The sequence below is a fragment of the Xenia sp. Carnegie-2017 genome, unplaced genomic scaffold (assembly GCF_021976095.1).
Source record: "Xenia sp. Carnegie-2017 unplaced genomic scaffold, XeniaSp_v1 HiC_scaffold_3, whole genome shotgun sequence".
Lineage (NCBI taxonomy): Eukaryota > Metazoa > Cnidaria > Anthozoa > Malacalcyonacea > Xeniidae > Xenia > Xenia sp. Carnegie-2017.
The window spans coordinates 8,865,237-8,886,270 of NW_025813493.1; the positions used below are offsets into that span (position 1 = coordinate 8,865,237).

General features: G+C 34.2%; 1 protein-coding gene across 1 annotated transcript; it reads right to left on the reverse strand.

Moving 5' to 3' along the window:
* Window positions 1-8,338: 8,338 nt before the first annotated feature.
* On the reverse strand, window positions 8,339-17,070 carry LOC124454852. The gene is made up of 9 exons (XM_047005604.1): window positions 16,991-17,070; window positions 16,772-16,839; window positions 16,340-16,609; window positions 12,410-12,684; window positions 11,551-11,740; window positions 10,364-10,678; window positions 9,955-10,148; window positions 9,036-9,219; window positions 8,339-8,525 (listed from the first exon to the last, which is right to left on the reverse strand). Exons 2-9 carry the CDS (start codon window positions 16,818-16,820, stop codon window positions 8,503-8,505), a joined length of 1,500 nt encoding a protein of 499 aa, XP_046861560.1. The 5' UTR covers window positions 16,821-16,839; window positions 16,991-17,070; the 3' UTR covers window positions 8,339-8,502.
* Window positions 17,071-21,034: the final 3,964 nt, after the last annotated feature.

The following is a 21,034-nucleotide window of genomic DNA, read 5'->3' on the forward strand; positions in this document are numbered from 1 at the left end:
GGACTTCCTTCTAACTTACCTCCTCTGAGTCTGTATCACGGTCTTCATTCTTCTTTGCTTTGGCCCATGTTGTCATAGCCTTATCACTACAATCTAAAGCCATTTTTCTCTTTTGCTCTTCTTTCTTTTTATTCTTTGTCACAAGTATTGAAGGTGATTTCATAATCTCCGCTATTTCTTCCAGTATTTTCTTCTTTTTCTGTTGGAGCGTCAGGGGCAATACCACTACTTGATTCCTCTTCTCTAAACTTTTTTTGTACTCTGTCAACAACCGAGAAAAGTGTTATCTTACATTTTTTTGATCCCTAGGTACGCTTAACACCAGCCTCTTTAGTCCCAGGTTTATAAGCAAATGGTTGAGTCAATAACACTTCTCTGAGAAATAGCACATCTCTTTCCTTTGTCCATTTAAATGTTCCACCTAAACAAAAAGCATGTACACATATTTACTTCAGTGATCACAAAAAAAATCAGAAAACTGTGAAGCCTAAAGCTTGACATTGAAGGGACAAACAATAATACAAATATTTTTCTTGTTAGCATGTTATCTTCTTCTTACTTATTTCGTAGCTCTTCTTTAACCAATTTTTTTTGAAGGATTTGCATGCAAGAAATCGTACTAAAAGTATAAGCATATCAATATCATCAATAAATTTGTCATAACATACTAGAACTATGTATAGCCATCCACATAATGTATGATTCATTACATCGAGTAGATCAAATTCAACAATTCGGAAGACATTACTTAAAAATATTTATGAATATTAACCTTACCTGTCAGTTATATCAATTCCATCGATAATTTCGCAAAAAAAACACGCTTCTAAATGCAGTATTTTCAACTAGATTTTGACCGTCGTATTTACTACGCTCAACAGCTCCAAAACTAACCGTCGTAGAATAATGACGGTATAATTTAGCATTTCAGACATGCGCATTATTACTTATCCCAGTCCTTTTTCTAGGTCAACGGTAGCCGTTTAACCTAGCTATTGCATCTTAAACTTAGTATTGTGCCATCATTAATGAGATCAGAAACTAGTAATTTTTCAAATTCGGTTAAAATTATATTAACAAGGACAGGTCCTAATGAGGAACACATAGAAACGGCGTCTTTTTGGTAGAAATGGTGCTATTAAACGAAAAGGCAGTTTTGTTGCAGCAATCTAATATGAGTTTTTTCAATGTAGACTTTTTTAAAGTTTTTGAAATTATGTGTTAATCGTAAATGCGGTCTAAAATGATTTTGACTGTCCAAGACAATGGAACGTTGGTAAAAGGGCATTCAACACCGAATGAAACAAATTGACAGGCTTCAGCGAACAGATATTTAGGAATATTATTAATATTACTTACTTTGTCAAAAGAGTCAGAAAGGGAATAATAATTTAAAGCTAGAGGTTGTAGTAGGGAAGATAAAAATTTGCCAACATTGAGTGAGGAGTTTTAGTACTGACAATTATCAGTCTGAATTTATTTATTAAAGTATTATATTTCTTGTGTGTCGTTGGTAAACCATGTGCTCTACCAAATTGTGCTGTAACAGGTTTAAGAGAGTCAAAATGATCGTTTGTTGAGTTTACGAAGGTAGTCTTGAAGAGAATGAAGTCTGGTTAGTGTCGGGTCGTGATTTAATTTCTTAAACTTAGAGGGGTTAGAGAAGAGGAATTCGACAGAATATAGATAATCAGAGCGGTTTATAAGTACAATGCCATTTCCCTTGTCAGGTTTGAGAATGGCGAAAGTTTCGGTTAATTTGTTCAGAATATATCACTTCATGCGCCCTAACTTAAATTCTTTTAGGTATAAATCAATATAATTGTATGTAAAAGAGCGAAGGAAGTTTTTAACCTTATCTTCAACATATCGTCCTTCCTTAAAAGAATCCAGTCTTGAAATTTGTCTCCAGACGTCTTCAGCAATAGCCATGATTTCTAGTTTGTTCGGTCAAGTGGGAAGACCATATCTGAGTCCTAGTTTCAACACATCTAGTTCATCACAACATTCAGCACATCGAGTCCTCACAACACAATGATCTCCCTCCACCTCCCATAACTCTCTCTCCTATAGAAAACCTTGTATTCAACAACTATAAAATACATCACTCAACCAAATCTAACAACTACCACATTCTTGCTTTTCTTGAAGCACTTCTTATCAAACATAACAAACCTTTTCTCAACACGAGACTTAATGCTAGCAAAAAATTACAACTCTTCTCTTAAAGAAGAGTACTCTTGTTTTACTAGTCGGGTCGGCAGTTTCAATTCATCCTTTTGAAATACTACACCTCTTCCAACTCTGCCTTTGTAAGCACACTATTTAATTTCTATTGCTTACTTCCGTTTAATTATTTCATGCATTGTAAATATATATGTGTATGTATGGTTTTAAATATCGAAAATTTACAGTTCACTTCTCCTCTTAATTTGATTCATATTTTGCAATCTCAAGATGTCTTGCTTTTTCCAATTTGTTTTACATTATATGTTGACTGAAATCTCGGGAACAGTGTTGGAGCCAGCCGTTTTTCACTAGTGTACAATGCAATGCAAATTATTGGAAAAACAATAAATGAAAATAATTTTCTAAAAAAGTGGATACTAATTTTGCTGAAAAATTTACATTGTAGGACTTAACTTCGGGACACAATATGTTTTGTTGACCCTAGATGGATATATCGACAGGCATTGTTCGGCTCGAGATACAACGGGGTCTCGGTCAAACAAAACATACTGTTCTCCTTGGTCTTATGCAGTCAAAAAGTAATAATGACTTTGGAGTGAAAGAATAATCTTGTGAATACGAGCGTTAAAACAAACCAAGGCAGTTGATCTGTTCCAAAATTATTAATGTGTTCCAAAATTGTGCAATGCCATGCACAATTTTGAAGTCAATATTGCACTATTACTGTGTAAAGAATAAACAGTATGTCCACTTTACATCTCGGTGCTGTATATCTTACTAGATTACCGCCTGCGGTTGACCATCTCAGCGTTCTTATATTGGTCAGAAAATTCAATTGACTGGCTGCCGTTATGTTGGTCATGTACAAAATAAGATATGCGTGGCACTAAAAATTCATAAAAATTAATAGGGATATAAAGATGCTAATTGATCGGAAGAGACGCTTTCTACCATTTGCATTATCTATTTAATCATGAATGGCTTTACGAATAACCAGGGACGCCGGAATGGCAAAAAGGCAGAAGGGGCAAGCCTTTGTGGAAGGGCACTTTAGTCAAATATACTAAAAATAATCTTATATTGATAAACAGCAAAGAGATGTGCTACATGCAATACACTGTACAGAAGCACATGTCCGCAGTGTTGGTCGATAAATATTAACGATAATATAACTATTAAACGATGTAACGCAACTAATTTACAATTTGTCATGTATTGTATTTTCCAAAATATTTGATTCTTCTTTCATTTCTCTGTGAAAACTCTTTGGCAATTACGTCTATTTCCACCATATCCATGTGTTGCTTCTGAATGTTGGAGAACATAATATCATTCAGATGATTTCCTTCAGTGTTTGACCTCAGCCATGTTTTGAGACGACGCATTACGCTGAATGTGCGTTCGCACGAGGCAGATAAGAGCGGCACTGTGTAGTATTGTATAATTAGTTTGTGGATCTCAGAGCACCTTTTCTTTGCTGACGGCATGGCATAGAATATCTCTGCTATTGTTGAAACACGCGTGATTTCTGTTATTTTTTTCTTCTGATCCACGTTGTAAAGCCCAAGAATGGTAGGAAGATCATCAAGCTGCTTTCTTAGAGCATCTTTATCAATCAAAGAATTGCTTAATCCATCTGAAGATACTGCTCTTTCTTTCATAGAGTTAAGTAACAGTTTCTCGATACATTTGATCTGGAAAAGATCGTCTTGTTCAAATCGCGATCCTAGACCTGAGATGATTGCATCAATGGCTTGGTAGTACGAGCTTCGCATTGGTGTTATATTAGCACTGTTGTAAACTTAGGCATCTGTGACGTGAGGCTTTCTGTTATTAACATTTCTTCATTATTCATCCATCTTGGAACTTTTGTTAGTCTAGTGCCAGTGCCAAAATTTTCCCTAAATTCCAGTGGAAACGACATCATAACACGAAAAACTTTCTTAGCGTCATCAAGTGTACGCTCAAACTCTTCTTCGCTTCTCATCTCATGAAGACGTTGCAGGACATGTCTTATTGAAAATAGAGCGTACTCAGCTGAAATATCAACCGTTTGGAGCTCTTTAGAAAACTTCTCGAGTAAAGCCAATAGCTTTCTTGTCGCGTTTAAATTAAAGATGACGATTAAGGAAGACAGTTGTCGCCTTAATATTCCTCTAATCTTTGCTTTTGTGTCTGTCGAAATGCTAGGATCTTCCTGCAATTTTTCAAGGGCTGCATGTGGTTCAGCTGTTTTCTCGAAGATGACGTCAGCCGCCTTTACTCTTGTTGTCCATCTCGTTGTAGAAAGACTTTGGAGTCGTAGATCTTTGTAAATGTTTGTTCCTGTTTCGTTTCTAAAATCTGCCTGTACTTCTTCGAACAATAAAATACGTTTTGGATGGGCACCTACGATTGCATACAGGGATTGGCATAAATCCAGTGATGTAGACAATAAATTAGATTGCTTAGCTGCATCCTGTATAATAAGTTCATTGCAGTGACTGAAACAATGAACATAAATTGCGTTTGGTGCAATATCTTTCTTGCGGGGGATTTCATTGTTGAAGCCCCATCAAAGCTCATAGCTACCATTTTGTGACCTTCCATACCACATCTGAGAAGGATATCTTTGGTGTAGTGCTGTAATGCATCAGATGAAAGTCCTTGCGAACATTCATAAATTCCAACAAAATCTTCTGATACTTCGTAATTATCATCACAGGTCCTTACGGAGAAGGACAACTGTTCTTTCTTAGATACGTCTGATGATTCGTCAGCTAGAATTGAAAATGATTCTCTCACTAGAATTTTATCAATGAAATGTCTTCGAGCATTTAATACAATCATCTGTTTCTGCTCGTCCAGGATGTCGTGTGCAGTTACGTATCGGTTCTCGTCAAGTAAAAGTTTTAGGGCCTTGTCGTTAATAGCTTTATCAAGATTGAACTGATGAATATTAGATTCAAAATCCGTTCTAATCCGCTCGGAATAACTGCAAATTATTGACAATTCAAAATATGCTATAGTTTTTACGAGGCTGCCATTCTTATATTATATCAAAAACATAAAATGGAATGTATTTATAAATGATCAATTTTAAATAACATAGCGCCTTCTACATTAAGTAAATTTATCAGTTAAGACTAATCGGAAAGATCAAATCGCGTTTTCTATGATGTTGCTAATTGAAAATTGAAATGGTTTGTCAAAGTGTATACAATGTGTAATGACTTGCACTATGTGCACGTTCAAAGAGAAACATAACTCGTGGCAAAATATCGTGAAACATGCTATTTTGAATCTAATTTCCACCCAAGCTTCAATAACGCTTAAAAACGACAAACATAAAATGTAGAAGACAGTTTTTACTTCTTTGCCTTTGAATATCGTGTCTATCCTCACCAAATGTATTGTTAAATATTTATCAAAGTCAAATAAAAGAAAAAAGACAAAAGGAAAAAGAAAAAAGAAAAAAGGAAAAACAAAAAGGAAAATGACTTTTTACATAGTTGAATCAACTTTAAAAACATTCTCAATATCTTTTATCGAACGAAATTGGTATCGTCGTGGGCACATTATAAACAATATACAGTAGGGCTACTCCATTAAATCTTTTTGGGCCACGCGTATCTTATTACGCATGTGATTAACAAATTGGCAGCCAGTAAATTGTATTGTGTGACCAATAGGATTGACGATATGGCAAACGACAGCCAGTAAACTTATTAAATATACAGCAGCCTGTTGCACAGCAAAGTGGCCCTACTGTATATTCCTACATTGTGTCGTGGGCCGTTTGGCCTTGATGTTGATAACTCAGCACCGGAAGTGAGGTACATTAAAGAACACATAAAATAAAGACAAGGCTTTTATGACACAGGAGTATAGTAAATAATGAACATTTTAAAAAGTAGAACAATTTGAACGCTATTTCCAATTGAATTGCGACAATAGTATACTGTGTTTACACTTACGAAGCAAGCGTGCTCTTCAATGTACGTCATTTCTTGTACTTCTAAGCCCAACAAACACAGTTAGATAAAACTTTCAATCAGTCAAGTATATTTCAAATGTTCTTAAAACCAGTTTCTCTAACTGAAGAAGTTATTTACCTGACTCTAATATAGGTATATATTGTTAAAGCCAAAAATATTATAAATCATTTGAAAGCAACTTACTATTGTAAACAGTCAATCAGTTTTTATGACATATTTCTTTCCCACTATTTTGGTTTATATTGAAACAAATATTTAGATCTATACTCAAAAGTTTTCACTACCGTACATGAAAGTTTCAGCTTGGAGCCACACTAGGACTTTGGGAGGTATAGTGAAGGGGATTGGTAATGGGTGAGTGTCATACAGATATGGTAAAAAATAAAGTGAAGTTCGTCTAGAAACTGAGAGAGAACAAAAATATTTTTCCTGCTAAAATTGTTCTTTCCTATTAACCAAACACTAGAAAACTTTATCCCGTAACGTAGAAACTCCCACTTTTCCGAGATGTTATCCCCTGATTTATAGAAAATACATCAGTTGCATTCAGCAAGTGCATATTAGCTATGTTGATAAGCAGGCAATATACGTAGTAGCAATTACTGCTAATTAGGGCATAACGCCTTATTGATATAATTATTCACAAATTTTTAATAAATTTATCAAGTGTTGCATTTTATAATTGCAAGTGTCGAAGTAGCTGGCTTGTAGACATAAAGAAAACATATAAACTATTTATGAAAAAATTGTTTGTGAACCATCAGTAAGTAAAAAATGAGCTCCTACGATAATGAAAGCTCAGAAAAATATGAACTGATCATGGCTAAAGAAGAGAGACTTATTCTCCTAATGTTTAATTATCTTCATATCATCATCGGTGGATTTTTCAACATGCTTGTTGTCGCAACTTTTTTGCTTGTTTACGAACTTAGAAGATATCCAAATGATGTTCTCATTTTAAACCTGGCTATCGCAGATTTTATATATTTAGCAACTTTCCAAACTTGGTTGACAATAACCATTCAGTCTGGTCGCATACAGGATGACTATTATTTTTATTACGAAAGTCTTAATACTTTCGTTCAAATAAGCAGTGGATTAAATATTTTTCTTATTGCTTTGGATCGTTATTTGGCTTTAATGTTACCATTGAAATACAAAACTATGATTGTAAAGAAGACAGTTTTGAAAATGGTCATCGCGTGCTGGTTTGTAGTTCTGGGTATAGGAATAATTAACACATTTGCGTATATTTGTAAACAATATCATCTTTGGTTGATATTCTGGGTTTCTATTCATTTAGTACTGATGATTTTGATAACATTAACCTATGTGCCTATATTTTGTTCTTCATACAAGCAAGGAAAACGGTTTTGGAGAAGTCAAACAGCGTCAAGGTGCGCTCGACTGAAATATCACGTTATGCTGAAGATAACATTGAATACGTTTATCATCGTGTATTTTTATCTTATGACGTTCTTTCCAGTTGTTACTTACATTGCATACGCATCATTACTGAAAGGTGCCCATAACAGCCAACAAATGACAAATCGATCGAGAATTTACACTTTTGCAGCTCTCAATAGTTGTTTCAACCCAATATTCTACGTGTTTCGTACAGTCAGATTTAAAAGAGCCGTTGTCAAGCTTTTCAAACAATACTTAATGTATAAAGCGTAAAAATTGAACATAAACTACATTTTACTTGTGCATTTATGTTGCTTATTGGGAACGTTTCCAACTGCAGTTATAATACATATTTGCTTATTATGAAACGCATGTCATAATTCATTCAAAGGAGATAGGAAAACAAAGACTCGAAGATGGCATACCCAATCTAAGTCAAAATCAACTGACGCCATGTGCAGTCGTTTTGCAAAGCATTCTAATATCTTGAAAAAAGCAACAAATTTCTTTCATTATAAATTGATCACTCCCTTTCAAATTTTAAAATTATATGGCACGCATTATAAGCATGTTAATGTCACTCGTTCCACTGAAAATAACGGCAAGTAGGATTGAAATCTTTAAGTCTTAGAATATATAAAACAAATGAACATCTCAACTTATTATGACAATAAGAAATTATGAGGAGAGGGGAGGGTTAATGAGAAAGGAGCTGTACGTCATATATTTTTCACTGTAAAATAAAAAAGTTCAAGAAGAGCAAGTTTTTTTGCGATACGGTTTTTATTATAACAAAAAAGTACTTTTTATTTTTACGCTACATAGCACTCATACAAACTATCAAGAAACAAATAGAACAACTACGCTAGATTTGGAAAATGTTAATCATTTTTCTTTCATCACGTTACTGTTGAATTTTGCTGAATTTTCAAGGAAATTGCTTTCGACAAGCTATAAAAAAACATAGTTAAGTTTTAAATTTTCAAAGTAAGGTAAAAAAAAGCAAACTATGAAATACATTATTTTCTAGGCTCAGTTGATTGGCACAGAAACATTTTAACTGGTCCATAATCTTCCGTAATGGACCAAGGTCCAAATCGCGTAGTTTTCAAACAGCAAAACGGAAAACCATTTACAAATGTAAGTCAAAAAAACGATACAATTGGAAACCGTTAAATTTTTACTGACAAAAACTAGAAAAGTGAATGTCAACCCGTACAAAACAGCCAAGACGAGAAAGAAAGCAAGCTTCGTTCCAGGTTAAATAATGCCATGTAATAGACCTTCTAACAACCTCACTTTCTCGGTCTTACTGAGAAATATCTGACCTCTGTCTTTTTGTACAGACCAAACTCTGTACAAAAGGACCTCGGTCCGATACTTTTCCGACCTCGCGCTCGGTTATCGATGGCTTATTAATTGAAAATACGCCTCGTTATTTATCAAGTATTATACACATACCTTTGGATTCAAAAATTGCTCCATTTATCAAAACATACTTATTATTCAGGCCAGTGGTCACGAATGAAGCATACGACAAAGCAACTTCCCAACCTGAGCCCATTGGAGATGCCGTAGTTATACCAGTTCGACGGTAGACCACGTTGTTACTATTTACTCCATATACATCACCAACTTCTCCAGCCTTAAAAAGAATATTTTTAAAATTCTTCACTAAAGATAGGAAATATTAACTTTATAGGAACCGTAGTGGTTAAAATATATTAATCCTAACAAGGTTTTAATATGCACATGAAAAACATGCGACTTGAACTCGAGATTTGAACTCGCACCTTCGGGATAGTAGTCCGACCCTCTACCTGTTGAGCTACCAAGCCCACATTGGTTATAAACAATTGAATACTATCTCATTAGAAGGAGAATGCAATAAAAATAAAACAGAATGTGTCTTAATGAAAGCTAATCACAGTACAATGCGTTAAAGATAGGACAGTTTTAACTTTTCTTTCAAAATAAAAGTTTGCATGCTTCCTTCGTAATATTACTTTTCCTTTAAGTAAATTGAAGACTGAAACGTTAGTTATTTAATTTGCTAATGTATTTGTTCTCTACATATATTCTTGTCAAAGACAGAAAGCAAATAATCTAAATTACATGACATAAAATTAAAATAGCTCAACATACTAACATTATTGTTGAAAGAAAGTTCATTACAATCTTGCGATATATTTTATTTAAAGGCGTTAAGAATTGCCACTTTTATCCTTACATAAGTTTTTATTAATAAAAAAAAACACCAAAAGCAAATGTCTTGTCGTGACAAAAAATATTTCATACAATAACACAAAATGCCTTTAGCAGGAAAAGCTGCATGCAGCATGCTGTTTCACATATCATGAGAAATGTAGTGATTACAAACCTCGATTTGCTTAAGGCTTCCTTTGATACGAGTCCAACGTGTTCCAGCACAATTCTTTGTTGATACACCAGAACGATACCAAATTTGATTATGTCTGTTTACACCCCAGCATCCCAAGGCACCGCAACTAACGTATTTCAATGCACCAGGAACTTGCTTCCATCCTGTTCCTTGGAGGTTATTAGTTGAGATTCCTAAAAAATAAGAAATATGCATTTTTAATAATTTATTGCTGGTGCTTTCCCTCAAAATGCGCTCGTTTATTGGGGATAACAGTTAGAATAACTTTTAATAACTTCATCATGTCTTGTCGTAAATGGTATCTGCATACTACGAATGTTAGAAAATATTAGTATACTGTGAGAAACTTTGCAAACATCAGCCACTTATAAAAATAATAAGTAAATACCTAAACGACAATAAATGTTATCGTTACTGTTCACTCCATATACAATTCCTTCTGGTCCAGAATCAATTTGTTTCAACTTTCCTGAGATTTGTTTCCAAGAATGTCCCCCCAAATTATTATATATGTTATCGTGTTTATTTACTCCCCAAACACCAGCTGCCCCAACAGAAACGTGTTTAAGGCTTCCAGAAATTTGAGTCCATGAATAATCTTCTTTAAGGCGGTAAATATTGTCATGGCGGTTCACACCCCACACACCAACAGAAAGACCGTGATCAATCTGTTTCAATGAGCCTGCGATCAAACGCCATTGTTCTGTAATGCACGAGAAATTTATTTAGGCAATAAACTGATAGGTTTTGTGGTTTGGCGGGAAATTTTAATGACGAAAATAAAGACTATTTATTATTAAAATTTATATATTAGTCTTTTTATGTTGTTTACAAAATGCTTATGATATAATAGAAGTATACGACATCTAATACTTTTTAGTATTAAATGATAGAAACACTTGTAAAATTTGGAAAAAACTTGAAGTTGCTTATGAAAGTATTCATTTCTCCCTTTCTTGCATGTTTTAAAACTCTATAGAAACTCGGAAAATGTTTTCTGTTTCTTTAATAGTGTCCTGTTATAGTGTCGGAAACAACGCAAATTTTCAATGATGTATGAGACCATACTGAATAAAATAAATTGATAAATAATGGAAAATCCTTTCATTTTTTATACGTTTAATGCATACAAAAACAGCTCAGTGAAAGTACATACGTACATGCAATATTGAGGAGGAAGACCATTGATATGATATTACGAGAAAAGCCATAACATATTATAGTCTAGTCAAAATTCATGTGTACAATTCACAATTTTTACTGCTGATTAGTCCTTTGGAAACATTTACGTTTTCAAATATTGTTTAGAATTTGGTAACAAACCAAAATAGATTTTAACATAACCAAATCATCAATGTGCAAAGAGTTTGCTACTAAAAATTTCAAACACAAGAGCGTTGTAAGATCGATATTGGAGAGGGCGTCATACATATTCATATATGCAAGACTTTTGAAATTCGTTTTTCTCAATAGATTAAAACATACATAAATAAATATGAGCAACCACTGCCCTCTCACAAAATCTTACTATGTTAATGATCAAGAAACTACCTACTAAGGCATACTTCTACTTACCATTAAACTTAAAGATTTTGTCATTTTGATCAATTCCGAATACATGAGATAAGCTAGCTGACACGTGATCAAACTTGGGAGCAGCAATGGATCTCCAATGCGTTCCAGTAGGATTACAGGAGCGAATTCCTTCACGAACATATAATGTTCTGTGAATGTTCACACCGTAAACAGCACCACTTGCTGTCGCCTATAAATAAAAAGTTGGTACACATTTTTAGTGCAAGCGAGTGGTGTTGTATGTAAAGATGGGGTAGCGTATGGAGATGGGACAACACCCCTCTTTCTTGGAGCAGGATCTCCTCATTTTAAATGGCATTGAATTGGCATTATCAAAATATATACCAATTATATTTTGTTTGAAGATAACATATGTTTATCACAAAAACTGAATTTGTTTTAAAAGGGTTGAGCAAGCCTTGTATTATAATATTTTGCTCCGGTATGTTTTGATACAGTTGCTTGTTAGTTGCAATACTGTTCTTCAAAGTTCACATACCTATTCCTTAATACTAAGTATTGCTGATAAACTTTCACATATTACTTTGTATACATACGTTTGATCAAATAAGATTCAACTCGATTAATAAAGATCAATTTCAAAGGGAATACAAGATAAAAAGCAATCTGTCTAACGTTAACGGATAGAAAAGAGTACAGTTTCGGTAAGCAAATTTTGTAAAATTCCTGAAATTAAACTCATATGTAACAATGCCAATTTTTCAAAGAATGAATTTAATATCAATTTATACAGTATCATTTCCATGAAAATTACAATAAAACAAAAGGATAGTGGCTTTGTTTTAATATTTGTTTCAAAATTCTAGCCAAAAAATCACAATTATCAAAAAATGCTGACCTCAATTTGTTTTAGCGATCCTGGAATACGTTTCCAAGTATCTCCTTGACATTTAGAAGGAGTTACTCCCGTTCGAAAATAGATATAATTGTTGTTGTTTACACCCCAGCAGCCAAATTTTCCACAGCTGACATATTTTAATGCCCCTGACACACGTTTCCAGCCAGTTCCTTTGAGATTGGATGCAGTGATTCCAGTTCTGCAGTATATGCTATACCCAGAATTTACACCATACACAATTCCTGTAGGTCCCGAATCAATTTGCATTAATCTTCCTGAATAAAAGTTAATGCAAATACTTAACTCTACAACGAGTGAAAATTGCTTTTAAAATGTATTTGTCGTAGTGAATGAAAATTGAATAGTTCTTCAAAGAACTATTGAAAACCAAAATAGACATAGCTGTAAAATAGAAGTGAATATAAAATTACAAATACTCTTCGTGAAAAGAGCGGTGATAAGTTTGTTGACTGACTACATGATGCAAGTCTTAGACTGTTGCGAAGCCAGTTCATTTTTTTGTCTTCTACAATGCAAATATTTTTGTGTAGAATCACTGGAAGACAATTATAAATGAAATTGAATTTTCAATGAAATAAATTATAGTTTTGTTGAAAATTATGTTAATGGGTAAAAGATCGTGATGGCTTTGCCACTAGTGTTGTAAAACTGTCTACGCTTTCTAGTTGCTGTAAAGAAGCAGACTTGTTTCCCCTGTAGCGGGCCAATTTTATAGAAGGCGGAGACTAAACGAGACAAGATAAAACTTAATAAAAATGGAGAAGAATGAAGTGAAAATTAATTATGAAACTAAGAAGTGTGGTTCTCTTCTCGTGAAAAAAAACTTAGGTCGAATGTGGATTGACAAAATATCCAAACTAGATGATATATTTGATGGTGTGTTCACTGTTTACATTTGCCATGAAAGCGCGTCAATGAAACCATAATAATATACTTAAAGTGTTTATATTACGAATTTTAGCCCCCCTTTTTCATTAGGCTAAGTTGAAAGACCTTGTTTCAGTGATTTTAAATCTGCAATTATAATTGAAATTGGATTGGTGAAAGTGATTTTACGGACGTTCAAAGTCACGATTTTCAGCATTTTTTTGCGAACTTTTTGATCGGTAAGCTATTGACTTGTGACGTAGAAATTTGAACACATATATCAACATAGCGTATTCTACTAGTAATCTTAATAAGAAACGAGGAGGAAAACGCTGTGTTGCTGGTGGACCCAATCAAATTAGTTGCGCCAGTGATTCAAAAACCGAAGGAATGTCGATGCATCCTAAAAAAGAAACAGAGACGCAAAGACATAGAAAATGGTAAATTTTGTGCGTAAACATAGACCGGGTTTTGAGGCATCCTCTACCTCGTGTCTGTATTCTGCGCATTTTGAAGATTCTTGTTTTGACTTTAATTTGAGCGTTCAAGTCAAGCTCAAAAGAAGGTTGAAGAAAGATGCTATCCCAACCATTGACGTGGCTGGGATTCCTGAACCTTTACAGAACGAAATAACCGATCGAAATCGAAGACAAGTAAGTTTACGCTTGTTTATGTTAATTTTTCTTTTGTCATATGTAAATTCGATATAAGTTTTGTAGATTATTCGACATACTCTCCATAAGCCATCGCTGAAGGAAACATGTTCTCTCAATGAGGAAGTACCATCTACTAGTGATGGAGCTGAGCATGTTGAAGTATGCACTGGGGAAGCAAATGATTCGCCATATGAACGGCTTGCTATTTTCCATTTTTACATTTATGCTATGATTTAATTCCATATATTTTTTCTTTTGTCTTTTTTCCCAGACTGACATTGAAGAAAAGATTTTCTTTCATTTAATTCTTTCAGCTTAACCTCTCAGTTGTTGCACCAATTTGTTTTTATTGTTTACTCTTGTTTCAAACCATTAAACTGCATGTCAACTTATATAGTGCATCCATGTATCTCCTATTTGGTTTTCATCTAGGCATATTTCCTGACCATTCCAAACTCAGCAAAGAAGGTCAACATTCTCTACAGTGCACAAGTTAAAAGACCTTTCCATCATCGCCCCTCTGATGGTATCTAACCTGTTGTGTTACCACTTGGATATGCTTTCCGAATAAAGTGGTAAACACAAGCAGGTAAAGGCCGAGTATTCTCCCATCCCATAGACCCACAAAACCATCGCATCAACCATCTGTATAACACAGCTCTCAAGTACCTGAAGTAAATAAAAAGGTTGGACTAATTATTGTTGATGAAACAATGTTGATTAAAGCATTGTTTCTCATACAATTTACAATCTTACATATTTGATGATTGTGATGCTTGGCGGCAATGAGCACGTCCATTCCTATCTCTCAATAGTGGCCCGACGTTTTCAAGGACAGCCTCATGAACTAAAGGCCCAAATTTGGCATGCTCTGTTATGCATGATATTTTCTCAATGCTGCCATCGAATGTCATTTTCTGCAAAGCTGGTCCAATTTCCTTACAGCATCTGTACTCTAATGCGCCTTCTAACAAATCGGTATGACAGCATTGACAATTACACCTGAAACGTGGGAGCATTCTGGTTTATAAAGTAACTTTATGTATATTACAAACAGGAGAAAACAACAACTTACCATTCACCGAGTGGAATTACGCCATCACTTCGTTGTTCTAATGTCGCATGGAGAATTCCATCGGGATCATCTGGAGTATGCACTTCATCACCATCTCCTGCGAGCGGTTCATCGTCATATGCGAAGTCGTTTAAATGCTCGACATAACCCACGGATTCCGAGCTCAAATCAGATACGCATTCAGACATCGAATTCGAATTATCTGAGCACTGATTTGAGGCCATACTTTCCGGAAAACTTGTTTTTTAAAATTTTATTGAAAATACTGTCATTATTTGTTTTTAAGACAAGAAAAACGACAACAAAATCACCTCCTATAATTTAATATTATATTGACGGAAACAGACGTGTTCAACTATCTACGTCACAAGTATCAATATGGCGTCGTAAAAAATTCGCAAATAGTACCCGACTTTGGAGGCAAAATTAAGGAACTTATATTTATCTGTTTAAGTCCAGCGACATGTCATAGTTCTTCAATAACTTTTCAATTAAGCTCATAAAAAAGGGGGGCTAAAATTCGTAATATAAGCACTTTAAGGTATTTCAAGTAGGCATTGTCAATCATCCTATATATTATATTTTAAAATCCGGCAAAGGGAACTCAGCTTGTTTCCCCTGTAGCGGGCCAATTTTATAGAGGGCGGAGCGTAAACGAGACAAGACACTTGATGAAAATGTAGAATAATAAAGGAAAAATTAACATTAGAACTAAAAACAACTTAGGTGAGATTTGGCGAGGCAAAATATCCAGACAAGATGAAATTTTTGATGGTGTTTACTGTTTACATTTGTCATGAAAGCGCGTCATTGAAATCCCTAGTGACAAACATAACGTATTTCAAATTAAGTACTTGGACAATATCAAGTAGTCATTGTCGATCGTCCTACATAATGTAATTATAATTCAATATCCGGCAAGGGGAACTCTGCTTTACACCGTCTTCCCTAGTGGTCCTCTTAAGAATCCTCTTCAAACTGCATGCAAATAATCCTCCACCCGCAAGTAATACATCAAATGAAGGATAAAGCCAGTGCATACTTTTTGTAATCAAATTCAGTAACATTAACTTTTCTATTCGACAAAACATTTGATTGAATTGTTTTTCTTCTTTTCTTAAAACGACTTTCTACTACAACTATAATAATACGCAATCCTTAAATTATAGTCTATATAGATCACCAGTGGCATTTTTTGATAGAAATTCCTCGTGTATCAAGTGTAAATGTTCCCCAAAGCTATACTATTGTAACTTTTGCGTTTGTCTTCGTTAAAATAATATATAAATTAAAATTAAGATTTATACGTACCAGATATTTGAGTCCAGCTTGTGCCAACTGGCGAACTGAATGTCACTCCTTCACGAAAGTAAATATTATCATGTTTATTCACTCCCCAAACTCCACCGTTTCCAACACTAACATGTTTTAATGCACCACCGACTCTGGTCCATCCACTGCCTTTACGTACCCAAATTGCATGACCACTATTCACACCCCAAAGAATGTTGTACGGACTTAAATCAAGTTGTTTAAGTCTTCCAGATAGCAAAGACCAGTTTGGATTGCTACTTTCAACACCTATGAACAAAAGTAATGATGAAATATAAAGGCAAATAGCATACAAGATAAGGTTATTGTTATAAAGTCTACTATGGCATTGTGTATGTTTGAAATTCGTACTTTTCTGTATACAATTAGTTTGAAGAAAAAAATTAGTGTTGTTGAGTTATTTCTGCTTACCTGTCAAAAACAGCACATGGACAAAAAGCAAAAAGCACAGCATCTTCATATTTCGCAAATGGCTGAAACTGTAACGGAATAATTTGAATATGAAGATGGTGATATATGTCAAAGTCTGAATTTACTCTCCAACATGTGGTATATTTTTCTATCAAAAGTACTAGTGGACAACGCATCCTAGAAAATCACGCTTTCTACTGTTGTTTTTTACTACATTACCTGTAAAGTCCAACAGTTGCATTAATGCATCAACATGTTACACAAGCACCTCAAGCAACCTTTATTTAAAGAGATGAACAGGAAATCCCATCCAATATCAAAAAAACAACGAAATATACAAACACAAAGACTGTTTATTTGCAAAATTTTGCTCTCATTTTGTTTTCGACAAAGCGACAAAACAAAGCAAAGAATATTTTCTACAGCTTGGAGGAAATAAAAGAAAAGGAATTTTGTTTCAATTTGTTTTGTTCTTGCTGAAACTTGCAACGAAGGCTATTGAACATGGCTGATTTTACAGACACTAAACTTTTAGCTTTACTATAGCTAATAATATATGAATATTTACTCAGTACAAACTATTATGTGGAGAAAGAAGCAGTTAAAAATATGATCATAGCACATTACGCTATATCGTGTCGCATTTTGGTTTCAGTTTGTAGCTCTATTGTATTTGACAAGTGAAAGATTCATGTGCGTTTCCAAGGTATAATCTATAAATTTCGTATGATGCTTATGACATATGCATTTGTTTAAATGTATCTATTGGCCAATCAGTGTAAAGCGACTGAAGCGACCAAAGTCAAAAGTTCAACATGTTGAACTTTCAAAGCGACTAGCTACTACGCTACTAGCTTTAACCACGCAAAGCGGTAGTTTCAGACGCGCGACTAAAGCGACTGCCTAGTGTTTCAGCCTTAAAACTACCGCTTTGCGTGGTTACTTAGTAGCGTAGTCGCGTCAACTAGTCGCTTTGAAAGTTCAACATGTTGAACTTTGACTGCTCGCTTCAGTCGCTTTACACTGATTGGCCAATAGATACATTTTAACTTCCTAAATGCATATCATTTCCTGTCATCATCATACGAAATTTATAGATTATTATACCTTGGAAAACGAAGGCAATATATGGTGAATTCACACTGGAATCTTTCAGTTTTTATATGACTTATCAAATAGGGACAATAGAAGCTACAAACTGGAACCCTAATGCACAACCTAAATGCACAGAATAAGATTATCCACGATATACGCGTAATGTGCTATGATCATATTGGCGTGTTTTAACTGGCTTGTTCTCTTTTCTCCACATAGTAGTTTGTACTGAGTAAATATTCATATATTAGTAGCTATAATAAAGGCCAAAATAAAAAGTTTAAGTGATATCTGTGTCTGTAACAAACTAAAATCTTCGCCATGTTCAATAGACGCCACGGTAAATGTCGCGATGGTCGCTGCATGTGTGTTTCTAGCGTTCAAGCGATTGACGCGTGCGCATCAATTCGCTTTGGACGCGCGACTGAAGCGACTGCCCAGTGTGTTTGAGCCTTTATGCTTATGTCAAGTTACTGTGGTTATGTTTATGCTTATGCTGAAGCTTGTGTCAGTCTTCTCCTTGTCCTCTTTTGTAATTTCTTTTGTCTTTGTTTGTTATTATGCTTATGTCTTCTTAGAGTTTTACATTTAACGTGGTCACGCGTTAAAGGTCATTATGAAACACAGCCTTTTTTATTTCAAATATTTATGCCATGGTGCATCATTGTGGTAGGGATCCGACGAATATATACTGATAGATGGACAACTTTGCACATATGAAATCCATGTATATTTCAAATGTTATCGACATCATTATGGACAACGACTATATCTATATAAATGTTATATTTTTTATTTCTCCAGCCAAATATGTGAAGCTGAAGTGTTCAGAAGAACAAGTGCTTTGTTTACAATTTTTTCTTGGCAAAAAATTAATTTTAATCAAAGACGACATACGGAAGCTACGTGTGGCAATACAAAATGCAATGTTTGATAAATATATATAAAAGTAATAATAATATATGAATAATATGTGAAAAAAGCAACATCCACATACAGAACAAAAGATACCACAAACTGCAACGGAAATTCAAACAAGATCATTCAAACAATTTCATCCCAAAGCAAACGAATGGGTCACAAACATCTCAAGCAAACCACTAACTTAACAGCAAACTAAAATTCTAAACAAAGGACTAAATTACAACTTCAAAGACGCGAGCAAGTATTGAAGCAATAAGTATTGGAATAATTTCGTGCCAAACAGGAATGTTGGCTCATATTTGAAGTGCCGTCACGCACTCTTTGACTTTCAAGTGCGCATATAATGTGTTGTGAAAGGCTGCCTCTTTGTATATGCACATTTCCTTGTTTTCCCTACTTTTCCACTGCACAGCAACATATCCCCCTATTATATACCTATGTTTCATTGAAAAAGCAATACAAAAATAAGATCACATAGAAAACTGAGAACATCTGGATGATTAAGTTAGTAATTTGGCGTAGGAAGTAATCAAATACAAGTGACGCAAATGATTCACAATTTATGCTAAATTCCTAATCTTCTATTGCCATATATGGTCACAAAATGACCCAAATGAAAGATTCTGTTGCAAATACTTGTCAAATAGTAAGAACACAGGAAGAGAAGAGTAATTTGGACAAAAAATGAGAACAGACTTTCTCATTTTAAAGAGATTTTCTTTCCCCTACAATTCCAGTGCATTTACAGTTTTTCCCGTAGTTTTCCTCTAACACCTACAAACAGCTAAAACCCTCTACTGTTTGTGTACATTTTGTAGGAAGTTTTATTTTTACTGTCGAAGTCTCAAAGATGAGGTGACAAATCTACAATGAAAGCTAATAATTCTCATGCGTAAGATCACTGATTTTAGCTTGAATTAAAAGAATCTAATGCAGAGTATCAGAAACCTATGTATGATCCATAGTACTATGTGAGCTAGAGTTCTTTTTATATTTACTCTAGATAACCTGAGATGTTAGTTTAGACGTAAGATTCACTTATTTTATAAATCAATTTTCTGATGTGTAAAACTTCAGATCTTCCATGAAATTTAAAATAAACGGTCTTTCTTTTGAGCACATGTCTTTATTTTCTTTTATTTTGGATGGGATTTCCTGTTGATCTCTTTCAAACAGGTTACGAAGTAAACGTATATTTTCTTCTTTTTAATCGACAAAGATAGCCCAGTTATTTTAAAAAATTATACATAATCTTGATTATGATTAATCTTGATTTTTTACTATTTCTATTATTTTTCATACTATAAAGCAATCTCACTTAAGACCAAGAACAGGATGGTGCTCATCAAAACTAAGCTATGATATTGGTCAGTCGATCGAAACTTAGCTATGATATTGGTGTTGCACCAGAAGTGTTTTTTCTTTCGTAAGGTTCTTACTAACTTTGCTGTTCTTCATTTATTCTCATTAGTTTATCGTATCAAGGCTAATACATTTGGCATGTTGAGCGTTTTTTGCTTTTTGAATCGAAACTTTGCATTATCCTTATAGGATCCCTAGATTGTTGTTGACACAGAGTACCCGAACCCAGAACACAAAAGATCTTTTAGCTCACAAATAGTATACTGGATATCATCAGCAATATATCTGTCGCTCACAAAATATGCTCTTTCTGTGAGGCATTGTAGACAGTAATAGTTTATTTATATTTTGAGCATTAATGGCGATATCAGTAAAGTGATATGATGTCAAATAGCATTTATTAGCAATACACTGATAAGTACTTACTCAGATACTACTTTTTTTTTAGTAAGCTGCCCACAGTATTGAGAGCATGGAGCATTTCCATATTTTTAACGCCTATTTTATCAGGCATGTATGTATTTAAAATGGTATACCATGGAGGTCATGGTATTACTAGAACGTTAATTGGGGTGTGTGTGTATATTAATACATTCAGTTGTGCCCTACTGACCTCTTTTGAAATTCAAATCACTTTCAAAAGAAATCAGTTGGGCACAATGGAATCTATGAATATGCATTCATGGTACCCATACCATGGTATTTTCTGTCTGATCAATAGGAAGTTTAGGAACAATGAGCTAGCCAAGCGCAGCCAATGATCTAATAAAATATACAGTATGGCCAAATGGTCTAACTGTTCTTTGAATGAAGATACCATTTATCATATCTAATATCCAATCTTTTTCATCAAACTTTATCTGCTTAAAGGATTCAATGGAA

What these genes read in the sequence shown, in the direction of transcription:
- LOC124454852 (XM_047005604.1), bottom strand. Translation starts at nt 16,820, where the DNA reads ATGAAGATGCTGTGCTTTTTGCTTTTTGTCCATGTGCTGTTTTTGACA. An exon ending in CAAAATCTTTAAGTTTAATG is followed by an intron (nt 10,679 to 11,550) that starts GTAAGTAGAAGT and finishes CGTGCATTACAG; the next exon opens with AACAATGGCGTTTGATCGCA. An exon ending in TAACATTTATTGTCGTTTAG is followed by an intron (nt 10,149 to 10,363) that starts GTATTTACTTAT and finishes CTTATTTTTTAG; the next exon opens with GAATCTCAACTAATAACCTC.